General features: G+C 38.3%; 1 protein-coding gene across 1 annotated transcript in view; it reads left to right on the forward strand.

The window, feature by feature from the left end:
- TTN (titin) overlaps positions 1-15,648 on the forward strand; it is a 238,651-nt gene that overhangs the window by 171,899 nt on the left and 51,104 nt on the right. Inside the window, exons 184-208 of the mRNA XM_056349795.1 lie at positions 59-358; positions 1,053-1,367; positions 1,464-1,612; positions 2,458-2,608; positions 2,699-2,980; positions 3,071-3,373; positions 3,461-3,763; positions 3,882-4,163; positions 4,596-4,895; positions 4,995-5,297; positions 5,410-5,718; positions 5,802-6,083; positions 6,319-6,618; positions 6,760-7,053; positions 7,150-10,116; positions 10,218-10,538; positions 10,657-10,941; positions 11,148-11,447; positions 11,757-12,059; positions 13,151-13,426; positions 13,542-13,841; positions 13,932-14,234; positions 14,475-14,774; positions 14,895-15,182; positions 15,279-15,575. Coding sequence (XP_056205770.1) covers positions 59-358; positions 1,053-1,367; positions 1,464-1,612; positions 2,458-2,608; positions 2,699-2,980; positions 3,071-3,373; positions 3,461-3,763; positions 3,882-4,163; positions 4,596-4,895; positions 4,995-5,297; positions 5,410-5,718; positions 5,802-6,083; positions 6,319-6,618; positions 6,760-7,053; positions 7,150-10,116; positions 10,218-10,538; positions 10,657-10,941; positions 11,148-11,447; positions 11,757-12,059; positions 13,151-13,426; positions 13,542-13,841; positions 13,932-14,234; positions 14,475-14,774; positions 14,895-15,182; positions 15,279-15,575 — 9,813 coding nt within the window. The remainder of the gene's footprint in view (positions 1-58; positions 359-1,052; positions 1,368-1,463; positions 1,613-2,457; positions 2,609-2,698; positions 2,981-3,070; positions 3,374-3,460; positions 3,764-3,881; positions 4,164-4,595; positions 4,896-4,994; positions 5,298-5,409; positions 5,719-5,801; positions 6,084-6,318; positions 6,619-6,759; positions 7,054-7,149; positions 10,117-10,217; positions 10,539-10,656; positions 10,942-11,147; positions 11,448-11,756; positions 12,060-13,150; positions 13,427-13,541; positions 13,842-13,931; positions 14,235-14,474; positions 14,775-14,894; positions 15,183-15,278; positions 15,576-15,648) is intronic.

Consider the following 15,648-nt stretch of genomic DNA (forward strand, 5'->3'; position numbering starts at 1 on the left):
ATGCTTTATTTTAATAGCATTTGAATTAATTCTTCTTTATAAAAAATGTATGTTTTAGGTCGTCCTGGACCTCCAGTGGGACCTATTAAGTTCGAATCCATTTTGGCTGATAAAATGACAATATCATGGCTTCCTCCATTAGACGATGGTGGTTCTAAGATTACAAACTATGTCATAGAGAAAAAAGAAGCAAATAGAAGGACATGGGTACCTGTTACTAATGAGCCTAAGGAATGCTTATTCACTGTTCCCAAGTTGATGGAAGGCCATGAATATGTGTTCCGCATTATGGCACAGAACAAGTATGGTATTGGAGAACCTTTGGATAGTGAACCAGAAACAGCACGAAACCTTTTCAGTAAGTAGGAATATGCTTTCAAATTATGCCAGTCATTTTCATATGCTGGCATGTGTACAGCATCTGTTAAAAACTACTGCTACTTTTCTCAATTCACATAAATAAATTTTCTAGAATAGCTTGAAGAGCTTTAGCATTAGTAGTTACTTCTTAAAAGCACATGCAGTACTTAAAAATACTTCCCCCCTCCTTGTTATATATTAAAATACAAACTCATGATTTTTTAAGGTTTAAATATACTAATAACGGTTATCTGATAAGATTCAGATAATTCTGTTGTATTTGAGACATTATTGACCTCAGAGATCAGGAAGAGTCAATTTTCTGCCTTAAGTTTTAAAAGAGAAATTAGGCAGAGTAGCTCTGATGTAGAAGGAATGTTAAGCTGGCAAGAGAAAATAATTTTTCAAACATCCAAGGTTAGGCTGGCCACTGAAATGAGGTACTGATCCAGGAACACAAGAAAAAGTCATTTTTGACAATTGTTATTTGAGGGAAAGATATTTTATGGTTCACAGAAGTATATGTACCTGAATAGGGATGGGAAGGTGAATGAGGGAGAGTGTCTCATGCAGATAGGTAACTGTCTAATGCGGCTGTGACCATGTGAGTGCATGGGTCTATTTTTGCTCTCTAGCTACCTCCATCTTCCTTTAGCTTTTTTTTACAAGTATGTGTAAATTTCTTCCCACAGCTGTTCCTGGACCTTGCGACAAGCCAACAGTCAGCAGTATAACACGTGACTCAATGACTGTAAATTGGGAAGAACCAGAACATGATGGTGGCTCTCCTATTACTGGTTACTGGCTGGAGCGCAAAGAGACCACTGGGAAGAGATGGACGAGGGTTAACCGTGATCCTATCAAACCTATGACACTGGGGGTTTCATACAAAGTTACAGGTCTTATTGAAGGCTCTGAATATCAGTTCCGTGTTTCAGCTATCAATGCAGCTGGTGTTGGTCCACCAAGCATGCCATCTGATCCAGCAATTTGTAGAGATCCTATTGGTAAATATTTTAGATTCCTATTGTTTAATTTGAAAATATTCAAATAATAACAAAGAATATATTGTTAAGATGTAATGGTATGATGATGTTTCTCAGCCCCACCTGGCCCTCCTATTCCAAAAGTTACTGATTGGACAAAGTCTTCTGTAGACTTGGAGTGGAGTCCACCACTAAAGGATGGCGGTTCTAGGGTCACTGGCTACATTGTTGAGTATAAAGAGGAAGGAACGGAGCAATGGGAACGGGTAGGTGGAAAACTATAACAGAATTTGCATTTCTTCTCTCTGTGTGTCCATCAAAATAAATCACACCAGAAAAGACGTAGTTTACAGATTTTCACTATGCAAGTTATTTTCTTAAAGTTCGTATCTTTGCACCATTATTATCTTCATATATTTAAAATGTAAGACTACACCCACCACAACATCGTTAATTTTGTAGTTTCCTAAATAATTTTTAAATTTCTGTTTAAAGATGTGAGAAAATATGTAGGTAATTTTTGATAAAAGAACAGAAGACAAGACCAAGTTAGAACTGGCACAAAAGTAAGTCTCACTGGTGCCAAATCATTTGCAACTACCACATCTCCGCATTTTCCTACTTTTTTCAATAATGCATTACTGAAAATTTAACTAATGCATACCTTGGCTATTTTTTGTATCTCCATAAACACTTGAGTACATTTTAAATAATACCTAAATTCCCTGCACTGTTTCCAGGTAAACAGGCTTCATATTGGGGTTTAAAAAACCCAAAGAATTCCTTTTTGTTTTGCCACTCTCACTTATATGACTTTATTTGTCCAATAATACATGTAATTTTTCTGAGACTACAGGCTGTTACAATTGGTGTAACATCCTTGTCTGTTAGAATTATTAAAAAAGTGAATCTTCAGAATAGCTTTTATGTCCGTGTCCTATATTTCTTTACATGGATTCTCAAGAATTCTTTGTGAGCAAGATTCATGTATGCTTAAAACTGCCTTGTGCTTGTAAATCGGAAACAACATCTGGTTTAAGATTAGTTTCAAACATCACAAAGAAATTGATGATACTTTAATGTTAGCTGACATTACAGTGTTTTCTTACAGGTAAAAGATAAAGAAGTTAGAGGAACTAAGTTCGTTGTGGCAGGATTAAAAGAAGGATGCTTTTACAAATTCAGAGTTAGAGCAGTGAATGCTGCTGGTATTGGAGAGCCTGGAGAAGTTACAGACATCATTGAAATGAAGGACAGAATTGGTATTTATGGTTTATGTTTATATTTTTAGTACCTTTAAGTCAAAGTAAGAAAAAAAAAAATCATTTAATTTTTTTGTTCACCTCCCACAGTGGCTCCTGATATTAATTTGGATGCAAGTGTCAGGGACAGGATTGTTGTTCATGCTGGAGGAGTAATTCGGATCATAGCATATGTCTCAGGAAAGCCAGCTCCAACAGTGACTTGGAGCAGAGATGACCGAGCTTTACCAGAAGAAGCCAAAATTGAAGAAACAGCTATTAGTTCTTCTTTGGTCATCAAGAATTGCAAAAGAAGCCATCAGGGTTTATACACTCTTCTTGCTAAAAATGCCGGTGGTGAGCGGAAGAAGACTATTATTGTTGATGTGCTAGGTAAATAGCAACCTCAGTCCTTGCGAACAAGTAAAATTTCATAACATTCAGCATGTAAACTTAAATACTCCATTTCTTCTTTGCTCTCAGATGTGCCAGGCCCAGTTGGAATGCCATTCCTTACTGAGAACCTAACCAATGACTCTTGTAAATTGACATGGTTTACTCCAGAAGATGATGGTGGTTCTCCTATTACCAACTACATAATCGAAAAACGTGAATCTGACCATAGAGCCTGGACTCCAGTAAGCTACACAGTTACAAGACAGAATGCTACTGTTCAGGGACTCACTGAAGGGAAAGCCTACTTTTTCCGAATTGCAGCTGAGAATATAATTGGCATGGGTCCATTCACAGAGACAACAAAAGAGATTGTCATTAGAGATCCAATAAGTAAGTATACTTTGGGGTTTGGATTACTGTCATATGGGATGAATATGCAAAAAATGCATTTACCATATTTTTTTTGCATATTCACAGCTGTTCCTGACCGTCCAGAAGACCTGGAAGTAAAAGAAGTTACCAAGAACTCTGTTACATTAACTTGGAACCCTCCAAAATATAATGGAGGCTCAGATATCACCATGTATGTTCTAGAGAGCCGTCTCATTGGAAAAGAGAAATTCCACAGAGTGACAAAGGAGAAAATGCTTGATAGGAAATACACTGTAGGAGGCTTGAAAGAGGGTGATACCTATGAATATCGTGTGAGTGCTTGTAATATTGTGGGGCAAGGCAAGCCATCATTTTGCACAAAACCAATCACATGCAAGGATGAAATTGGTATGTATCTTTTTCATATTTCTTTTGAAAACAGCGATTATATTTACTGGTTCCTTACTTTTTCTTATTAAAATTGCTGACATTTGTGGGCATTGTGTTTTTTAATATTGTCTTTCAGCTCCTCCATCACTTGATCTTGACTTTAGAGACAAGCTTATTGTTCGAGTTGGTGAAGCTTTCAGCCTGACAGGACGTTACTCGGGCAAGCCCACACCAAAGGTTACTTGGCTAAAGGATGATATTGTTGTCAAAGAAGATGACCGTACAAAGATCAAGACAACTCCTACAACTCTTTGCTTGGGGATACTAAAATCTGTTCGTGAAGACTCAGGCAAATACTGTGTTACTGTAGAGAATAGCACAGGATCAAGAAAAGGATTTTGTCAAGTTAATGTTGTTGGTAGGTTTTATTGAATAACACTATTGTCTGTCATTTTTAGTAGTGATTAGAATTCATTGAATTTATAAAATGTAATTATTAAAATGTATCCTTTATTACATTAATTTGATTTGCTGCATTCTCATTTGTACTGAAATACAATTTATTAATTTTAAGTACATAGTAAACTCTGGCTTAGTTTATTCAGCCTGAATAATTTAATGTCTGCATGCATTTAGAGAATGTCAACACTGTAGAAAACATAAATCACCAACTAACTTATAAGCAAACACGTATTAACAAGAATAGTCTCGAGGTCTTGATTCCTTCTTAAATCTGTGATGCCAGGTTTCTGATTTCATAATATATTTACTGTATTGACAACTGTTTAATCTATGCTGCTATGTGAAGTTCATATAAAAGCGTGGGTATGCCTTATTTTTTCTTAAACAGATCGCCCATCGCCTCCAGTAGGCCCAGTTGTATTTGATGAAGTTCATAAAGATCATATGGTAATTTCCTGGAAACCTCCATTAGATGACGGAGGCAGTGAAATTACAAATTACATTGTTGAGAAGAGGGATGCACACAGAGACCTGTGGATGCCAGTTACATCTGCCACAATTAAGACAACAAGCAAAATTCCGAAGCTGCTTGAAGGAAGAGATTATCAAATTAGAATTTATGCTGAAAATCTTTACGGCATAAGCGATCCGCTCATCTCTGATGAGATGAAAGCCAAGGACCGTTTCCGTATGTCATTCATTTGCAATCTTACTTTGACACTTTAATCTTTACTCTGTTTGTAGTGCTTCTAAACCCCTTTTTTTTTTTTCTTCCCCTGTCCCCAAGGTGTTCCTGATGCACCTGAGCAACCCATCATTAAGAATGTTACCAAAGACTCTGCAGTAGTGGTTTGGAACAAACCATATGATGGAGGCAAGCCAATAACAAACTATATTGTAGAAAAGAAGGAAACAATGGCTACAAGATGGGTCAGAGTTACTAAAGACCCAATTTTCCCCAGTACTCAGTTCAAAGTACCTGACCTCCTTGAAGGCTGTCAATATGAATTCCGTGTTTCAGCAGAAAATGAAATTGGTGTTGGTGATCCTAGTCCACCCTCAAAGCCAATTTTTGCTAGAGATCCAATTGGTAAAGTATTAAATTTCATTTCTCATTGAAATTTCAATGTATTCTTCAGTTAGAAAAAAAATTTAATGGATTCCTTTTTCCCCATTTCTTTCTCTTTTTGTTTTTTAAACAGCAAAACCAAGTCCACCTATTAATCCAGAAGCAGTAGATAAAACTAAAAATTCAGTTGATTTGTCTTGGCAACCACCACGCCATGATGGTAATGGCAAGATAATAGGCTACATTGTTGAGTATCAGAAAGTTGGAGATGAAGAATGGAAAAAGGCTAATCTTACAGCAGATTCTTGTCCTGAAACAAAATACAAAGTCACTGGCCTTACTGAGGGTTTGACATACAAGTTCAGGGTCAAGGCAGTCAATGAAGCAGGTGAATCTGAACCAGCCTATGTTCCTGATCCAGTAGAAGTAAAGGACAGACTTGGTGAGTTTAATAAAATCAGATAAGTTTACCTAAGAGGGTTTTTTCCCCTCATTTTCTAAAAAAACATATCATTTTGATTTCAGAACCTCCTGAGCTGATACTTGATGCTAATATGGCCCGAGAACAGCATGTAAAAGCTGGAGATACTCTAAGGCTTAGTGCTGTTATTAAAGGTGTTCCATTCCCAAAAGTTTCTTGGAAGAAAGAAGATCGTGAAGTCTCACCCAAAGCTGATATTGAGGTTACAGGAGTTGGCAGTAAGCTTGAAATTCGTAACACTATCCATGAAGACGGTGGAATTTACTCTCTGACAGTTGAAAATCCAGCTGGTTCAAAGACTGTTTCAGTAAAAGTTGTGGTCTTAGGTAATCTCTTTTATGTTCCTTTTATACTGCGTGCTTTTAGTCTATAATTAGAGATTAAGAAGTAATGGAATGCCTGGAAAATATCAAGAAACTAAGTTATAAGAAATACATAGTAAAAAAAAAAAGGACTAAAAATAATATAAGATGCATTAATTTCTTGTGAAGTTTACTAAGTTTTGTAAAAAAATGCCTTGGTTATCAAATAAGTAACAGTTTCAATTTTTGTCAATATTAGACAAGCCTGGTCCACCCAGAAATCTGCAAGTCAGTGAAGTTAGAAGCGATTCTTGCTATCTCACTTGGATGGAACCAGAAGATGATGGTGGCTCTGTCATTACCAACTATGTGGTGGAAAGGAAAGATGTAGCTTCTGCACAGTGGGTAGCCATCTCATCATCCTCCAAGAAACGCAGTCACATGGCAAAATATCTGGTGGAAGGGACTCAGTATGTCTTCCGAGTTGCAGCTGAGAATCAGTTTGGTAGAGGTCCATATGTGGAAACACTCAAGCCTATTAAAGCTATAGATCCACTGCGTAAGTGTTTTTAGGTTATATAATTTGTTCTGTTCCTATTGTTGGCAATTTTTTATCATCTTGTGGTATTAATGCGAACACAGTACACTGCTACCATAGATTGGTCATCTGAGTAACCATTTTGGTTTTGTATTTTAAAAGATCCTCCAGGGCCACCAAAGAATCTGCATCATGTAGATGTTGACAAGACTGAAGTTTCCCTTGTTTGGAATCGACCAGATCGTGATGGTGGTGCTGAGATAACTGGATATTTGGTGGAATATCAAGAAGACGGTGCAGATGAGTGGACAAAGTTCCAGACGGTCCCTATGCTAGACTGTGTTGTGACAGGCCTACAAAAAGGAAAAATATACAAATTCCGTGTGAAAGCTCAGAATATTGTTGGTCTTAGCCTTCCAGATACAACTATACCCATAGAGTGTCAAGAAAAACTAGGTAATTTTTAGGGGTTTTGTGGTTTTTGCTGATTCTGTATCTCTTTCTTTAAACATTTATCCTAAAAAAGTAATTTCTGTTTTTCTCTAATTTCAGTACCTCCATCTGTGGAACTAGATGTGAAGTTAATTGAAGGTCTTGTTGTTAAAGCTGGCACCACAGTGAGACTTCCTGCAATTATGAGAGGTGTGCCAGTTCCTACTGCAAAATGGGTTACTGATGACGTTGAAATTAAAACAGATGGCAGATACAAGATTGAGACTGACAATTATTCAACTGTACTTACCATCAAGGACTGTGTAAGAAAAGATACAGGAGAATATCTACTCACAGTGTCTAATGCAGCTGGCAGCAAAACTGTTGCTCTGCACCTTACAGTTCTGGATGTTCCTGGCCCACCAACTGGTCCTATTAATATTCTTGAAGTAACACCAGAACATATGGTTATTTCTTGGCGCCCTCCTAAAGATGATGGTGGGAGTCCTATAATAAATTATATTGTGGAGAAGCGTCAGTCAAAGAAGGAAACATGGGGAGTGGTTAGCTCTGGAACAAGTCACACAAAAATTAAGGTTCCACGACTGCAGAAAGGCTGTGAATATATTTTCCGTGTTCGGGCAGAAAATAAGATAGGCATTGGTGCACCGCTTGATTCAGAACCAACAGTTGCAAAACATATGTTTGATCCACCATCCCCACCTGGTAAACCAACTGTTTATGATGTTACAGAAAATGCTGCAACAGTGTCTTGGACCCTACCAAAATCTGATGGTGGAACTCCAATAACTGGTTATATACTTGAACGTCGGGAAGCATCTGGTAAATGGGTGCGTGTCAATAAGGCACCTATACTTGATATGAAATATAGAGTCACTGGTCTTTTTGAAGGCAACACATATGAATTCAGAGTATTTGCAGAAAACATGGTGGGCTTAAGCAAACCATCTCCAAGCTCTGATCCAATAAAAGCATCACGTCCTATCACTCCTCCCGGGCCACCTATAAATCCAAAATTAAAAGACAAAACCAAAGAAACAGCTGATCTTGTGTGGACAAAGCCCCTCAAGGATGGTGGCAGCCCAATTCTGGGATACATTGTGGAATGTCAGAAAACTGGAACTACGCAGTGGAATAGGATTAATAAAGATGAACTCATTAGACAGTGTGCTTTCAGAGTACCTGGCTTAATAGAAGGAAATGAATACAAATTCCGAATAAAAGCTGTCAACATTGTGGGAGAGGGAGAACCAAGAGAACTGGCAGAAACTGTACTTGCAAAGGATATTCTTTCTCCTCCAGAAGTAAGCCTAGATGTGACCTGTCGGGACTTAATTACTGTCCGAGTAGGCCAAACAATCCGTATTGCTGGTAAAGTAAAAGGCAGGCCAGATCCTGACATAACGTGGTCTAAAGATGGCAAAGTACTAGTCCAAGAAAAGCGTGTTGAAATACTCCATGATCTACCTAATGTTGAACTGCAAGTGAAAGAAGCCAAAAGATCTGATCATGGCAAATATATTATAGCAGCTAAGAACAGCTGTGGACATGCTCAAGCTTTTGCTGTTGTTAATGTACTTGACAGACCTGGACCATGTCAGAACCTGAAAACAAGTTACGTCACAAAAGATTCTTGTATGATCACTTGGGAGAGTCCAGTGGATAATGGTGGCTCTGAAATTACAAATTACATAGTAGAGTACCGTCAACCTAACCAGAGGGGATGGTCAATTGTCTCCTCTGATATTGCTAAACGATTAGTAAAGGCAAATCTTATAGAGAACCGTGAATACTTCTTCAGAGTTTGTGCAGAAAACAAAATAGGTCCAGGTCCTTGCATTGAGACCAAGACTCCTATCCTTGCCATCAATCCTATTGACAAGCCCGGACCACCAGAAAATCTTCACATTGCAGAGAAAGGAAAGACATTTGTTTATCTGAAATGGAGAAGGCCAGATTATGATGGTGGAAGTCCCAATTTGAGTTATCATGTTGAGAGAAAATTGAAAGATTCAGATGAATGGGAAAGGGTTCACAAAGGCAGCATTAAGGAAACACACTACATGGTAGATAAATGTGTTGAAAATAAGATTTACCAATTCCGAGTTCAAACCAAGAATGAGGCAGGTGAAAGTGACTGGGTAAAAACAGCTGAAGTTGTTGTGAAGGAAGATCTGCAAAAACCAGTGCTAGACTTGAAGTTAAGTGGAGTGTTAACTGTCAAAGCAGGTGAAACAATTAGAATTGAGGCTGGAGTCAGAGGAAAACCACAGCCTGAAGTTGTATGGACAAAAGACAAAGATGCCACAGATCTAACCAGATCTCCAAGAGTCAGTATTGAAACAACTTCTGACACATCTAAGTTTGTTCTCACAAAATCAAGACGTAGTGATGGTGGGAAATATGTGATTACTGCAACTAACACAGCTGGAAGTTTTGTAGCATATGCTACTGTTATTGTCTTGGATAAACCAGGTCCTGTAAGAAACTTGAAAGTCACTGACATTTCAAGTGATAGATGTACTGTTACTTGGGACCCTCCAGAAGATGATGGTGGTTGTGAAATACAGAACTACATCCTGGAAAAATGTGAAAGCAAGCGTATGGTTTGGTCTACATACTCTTCCTCTGTCCTAACGAACCATGCAAATGTGACACGGCTCATTGAAGGTAATGAATATATATTCAGAGTTCGTGCAGAGAATAAAATTGGCACTGGTCCACCAACAGAAACACAGCCAATTATTGCCAAAACAAAATATGATAGACCTGGACGCCCTGACCCTCCAGATGTCACAAGAGTTAGCAAAGATGAGATGACTGTAGTTTGGAATCCACCAGAATATGATGGTGGCAAATCAATTACAGGATACATTTTAGAGAGGAAAGAGAAACGATCGCTAAGATGGGTTCCTGTTACTAAGACTGCAATCCCAGAGAGACGCAAGAAGGTTACTAACCTCATCCCTGGTCATGAATATCAGTTCCGTGTCAGTGCAGAAAATGAAGTTGGACTTGGAGAACCAAGCTTGCCATCAAGACCTGTAGTAGCAAAAGATCCAATAGGTATGATACCACTGTATTCTACTGTAATTTTTTTAATGTTAACATAACAGATTGCTGGATTCACAACTGTGTTCTTATCTGTCATTTTCGTTGTCTTTCAGAACCACCTGGTCCTCCCACAAACTTGAGAGTGGTTGATAGCACAAAGAGTTCCATAACACTTGGCTGGGGAAAACCAGTGTATGATGGTGGTGCTCCAATTATTGGATATGTTGTGGAAATTAGACCAAAAGTTGAGGGTGCTGATCCTGAAGCAGGATGGAAACGATGCAATGTTGCTGCCCAAATTATTCATACAGAATTTACAGCCACCAGCCTCGATGAGAACCAATTATATGAGTTCAGAGTTTCTGCCCAAAACCAGGTTGGCCTTGGCCGACCAGCTGAACTGAAGGAAGCTGTGTCTCCCAAAGAAATACTTGGTGAGTTTTCCCATCCTTTTTATGAGTATTTACATACAGTCTTTTATTTGTACTAGGTTTGTTTTATTTTGTTTTGTGTGCTAAACTTTGCATTTTATTGTTTCATTTTGTCTTTCAGAACCTCCTGAGATTGAGTTGGATGCAAGCATGAGAAAGTTAGTGATAGTCAGGGCAGGATGCCCTATTAGACTTTTTGCCATTGTTAGGGGTCGCCCAGCACCAAAAGTCACCTGGAGGAGAATGGGTATTGATAATGTTATCAGAAAAGGACAAGTTGATCTAGTTGACACTATGGCCTTCTGTGTCATTCCCAATTCAACACGTGATGACTCAGGCAAATATTCATTGACACTTGTTAATGCAGCTGGAGAAAAAGCTGTATTTGTGAACGTCAGAGTGCTGGGTAAGTAATGACAGAAATATGTCTAGATAATTTTTTAACTACGTTGAATGTTCATTGCAGGAATTTTTATGACCCCAGGGTGCTACCATTTTTAAGCACAACTGTATCAGCTGACACTAACTCCTCCTGTGTACGAAGCTGTTAGCCCCTTTAATTTTAACTTAATAAAGAAGAAAAGACTAGCATAAATTGAAATTTCTTTATAGATACTCCTGGACCTGTGTCGGACTTCAAGGTTTCAGATGTCACCAAGATGTCATGCCATCTTTCATGGGCACCTCCGGAGAATGATGGTGGTAGCCCAGTGACTCATTACATCCTGCAGAAACGTGAAGCTGACAGGAAGACCTGGGGAACAGTCACTGCAGAATTAAAGAAAACGAGTTTCCAAATAGCTAACCTTGTACCTGGAAATGAATATTTCTTTAGAGTAACAGCAGTAAATGAATATGGGTCAGGTGTTCCAACTGACATACCAAAACCAGTTCTAGCAACAGATCCCCTAAGTAAGTATGCCTTTATGCACATCTTCCATTTTTTTCTCTAATTTTAATATTTTGCATTTTTTGAAAGTTGTTGTTTCTAAACTGGACAATACTACTAACTACTCAATGATAAACATAAATATTTCAGTATCAGTTTCTTTCAAATAATACAATCTATGAATATAGTACCTTTGCAATTGTAAAGAATGTTTTCCATAGTGTCCTTGTTGATTTAGCATGGACAGCATCCAATAATTCAGTAAGTAGTCAATAGTCAGAAAATCTGTTAAATTCAATGTTTAATGTGTTTGTGTTTTTTTCCTCTGAAAGGTGAACCTGATCCACCAAGAAAACTTGAAGTTACTGAAATTACGAAAAATAGTGCTACTTTAGGCTGGCTGCCACCACTACGTGATGGAGGTTCTAAAGTTGATGGATACATTGTTAGCTACAAAGAAGATGACCAACCAGCAGATCGTTGGACAGAATATTCAATTGTTAAAGATCTTTCCATTGTTGTAGCTGGCCTGAAAGAGGGAAAGAAATATAAGTTTAGAGTGGCAGCTAGAAATGCTGTAGGAGTAAGTTTGCCAAGAGAAGCTGAAGGAGTATTTGAAATTAAAGAACAACTCAGTAAGTAAAAATTTAAATACTACCTATGCTGCAATAGTCTGCTTTAATAATGAAATGACCAAGAATTCTAGTTCTTTGAGTGAGTTCCAGAAAGACATATGCTTTGTGAAGTCATCTGGAGGACTATGGTTAACTGTATTGAATGTTTTGACAGGTCAGAAAGGATGAGAGTTGACCTCTAATTCAGAAATATTAAAGAATTTTGCAGGTATGGTTTCAGTTGAAACCAGAAGATAGGAACTAAGGAGAAACAATAAATACCTTCAATGAACTTACGATGAGAGAGGAAAAGAGAGTGATAATTTGAGAGATAAATGGGGCCAGAAGTGACAGCTGTTTTAAGAGAAGAGGAAACAAGTTCTTTATATTGTAGAATTGTTTGAGATGTCAAGCAAAAGGCAGGGAGCACAGGTTGGCCTAATTAGGGTGGTAGGGTCCCTGAGGTACAGGAAGACATAGGGGTTAGAGGCAGATGAGAGAACCTTCTTCATTTGTGAAATGGAAAGAGGAAGAGAGAGGTACAGGAGCAAATGAGAAAACTAGCCAACGGCAGGAAGGAAAGTACATCAAACATATTACCAGGTTTCTTTTTTTAAGAAATCAGATGTTGTGCAAAAAGAAGTTGTAGAAGGGGCTCTGTCTGAAAAGTAATCCAAGGATATTAAAGGATTGACTGTGGAAATGGGTTTAGTTCAGTAGGAACTTCGGTCTGTCTTTTCTCCTCCTTCATACTTGTCTTGTAGAAAGTCAGCAATAAGGGAGAAACAAGTTCCAGATATAAAGTGGAATTACATGTCATGCATTAATAGTGCACAAGTCTCTACGTAAACACGTGAGAAGGAAATCCAGACTCAAAAATACTCTCTTATAAACTTAGCAGAATGTAAAAGTAAGACTAGAATAGATACTGCCCACTGCAGAATCCCTAGTTGTCCATAAGTGGAACCTAAATTAAAAATTATCAAGCCATTCCTGCTCGTGATTCCACTTAGGAGAGAAGCAGAGAATGTTTACAAGAAAATATAAGAAAATGTTAATCAATATGCCACAGAAGCTGAATTTATAAGTCTGTGTGGTTTTTTTTTTTTCAGTCCCACCTAAGATTCTGATGCCTGATCATGTTCACATTAAAGCTGGAAAGAAACTGAGAATTGAAGCTCATGTATATGGGAAGCCTCAGCCAGTCTGTAAATGGTTGAAAGGAGATCAAGATGTACTTACATCCAGTCGCCTTGCTGTGCATAAAGCAGAAAAGTCTTCTGTTCTTATCATTAAGGATGTAACTAGAAAAGACTCTGATTTTTACACTCTTACTGCAGAAAATAGCTCTGGTATGGATAGTCAGAAAATCAGAGTGATAGTCATGGGTATGTTTCATTTAATTATTTTTAAACCCAGCTTTATACAGAACTAATTTAATATATTCCAGGGGTTGCAACGTTCTTTCATCCCTTTTTTTCCTTAATATACTTTTTTCTGCAGATAAACCAGGTCCACCACAGCCTCCATTTGATATTTCTGAAATAGATGCTGATGCTTGCACTCTTGCATGGCATATACCTCTTGAAGATGGTGGCAGTAATATTACAAACTATGTAGTTGAGAAATGTGATGTAAGCCGAGGAGACTGGGTAACAGCTTTAGCTTCTGTCACGAAGACAAGCTGCAGAATTGGAAAGCTGATTCCTGGACAAGAGTATATGTTCCGCGTTCGTGCTGAAAATCGTTTTGGGATTTCTGAGCCCCTTACTTCTGGCAAGATGATTGCAAGATTCCCATTTGGTATGTCAGTTTTTCATAGCTGCATTTCTCTTTTTAGTCCTCCTAGTAAGAAAGCATGTGATTGAAATTCATCTTTGTGCTTCATCCTAGATGTTCCTAGTGAACCAAAGAATGCACGTATTACCAAGGTCAATAAGGACTGCATTTTTGTTGCCTGGGATAAACCAGATAGTGATGGAGGCAGTCCAATCACTGGCTATCTCATTGAGCGCAAAGAAAGAAACAGTTTACTGTGGGTGAAAGCTAATGACACAGCTGTCCGTTCCACAGAATACCCTTGTGTGGGGCTCATCGAAGGTCTTGAGTATACCTTCAGAATTTATGCATTGAACAGAGCTGGAGCAAGTAAACCTAGTAAACCAACTGAGTTTGTCACAGCAAGAGCACCAGTTGGTAAGTCAAACATACCAATAATTTGCAACAGACTGCTGTTTTTATGGTCATTTTCAGTATATCTGCAACTCTTTATGATCTTCAGTTTGCCCTTATGTTTGTATTTTCATGTATACCATGACTGCACTGTGAGTGCACTTTGTGGGTATGCTGTAAATAGGATCCAGCCCTATTAAAGCCATTTTTTTAATGTTACCTTTTTTGGCAAAACAGACTATAACATGATCTTATTTGCCTTAGATCCCCCTGGAAAACCTGAAGTTATTGATGTTACTAAGAGTACTGTATCACTGGTATGGACAAGACCAAAGCATGATGGTGGTAGCAAACTTATTGGCTACTTTGTTGAAGCTTGCAAATTACCTGGTGATAAGTGGGTTCGGTGCAATACAACACCACATCAAATACCTCTAGAAGAGTACACTGCTACTGATTTGGAAGAAAATGCTCAGTATCAATTTAGAGCAATTGCCAAAACAGCAGTTAACATTAGCCGACCTTCGGAACCTTCTGATCCAGTGACCATTCACCCAGAAAATGGTAAGGAATGTAAAGGCATTTGAGAACTCTGATAAGAGTGTGTGCATATTGAACTAACACTCATGTGGAGAATGAGATGTTTATCTCTTACTAGACTGATAAAGTCTTGGGTTCTTTCAGTTCCCCCCAGAATAGAGTTGGATCTGTCTATGCAGTCACAGCTTACAGTAAAAGCTGGAACTAATGTGCGCCTGGAGGCAAATGTTTATGGCAAGCCAATGCCAACAATCACCTGGAAGAAAGACGGAGAAGTTTTAAAGCCATCTGAAGGTGTTAAGATCACCACTAAGAGAAACCTTGCTACGGTAGAGTTGTTCAGTGTTAACAGGAAGCAAACGGGAGACTATACTATTACTGCTGAAAATACAAGTGGATCCAAGTCAGCAACCATTAAGCTTAAAGTACTTGGTAAGCTAAAGACTATCTGTTAATAATAAATAACATTTATAATTAAATGATACAGCAAGAGATAGAGCTATAACAATGTGATGTTAATTCTTCTAGATAAGCCTGGTCCACCAGCCTCCGTTAAAATCAAACACATGTATGCCGATCGTGCAATGCTTTCTTGGGAGCCTCCTCTGGAAGATGGAGGTTCAGAAATTACTAACTACATTGTGGACAAGCGTGAAACAAGCAGACCAAACTGGGCCCAGGTCACTGCCAATGTACCCATTACAAGCTGCACAGTGGAGAAACTAATAGAAGGACATGAGTATCAGTTCCGCATATGTGCTGAAAACAAATATGGTGTTGGAGATCCTATCCTGACTGAACCAGCAGTTGCTAAGAATCCATATGGTAAGTGCTTTGTGGGGTAGCTTCATTAGTCACTGGTTTTTTGTGTGCCTTACGAATGTGAACATAACTTTCA

The sequence above is a fragment of the Falco biarmicus genome, chromosome 8 (assembly GCF_023638135.1).
Source record: "Falco biarmicus isolate bFalBia1 chromosome 8, bFalBia1.pri, whole genome shotgun sequence".
Lineage (NCBI taxonomy): Eukaryota > Metazoa > Chordata > Aves > Falconiformes > Falconidae > Falco > Falco biarmicus.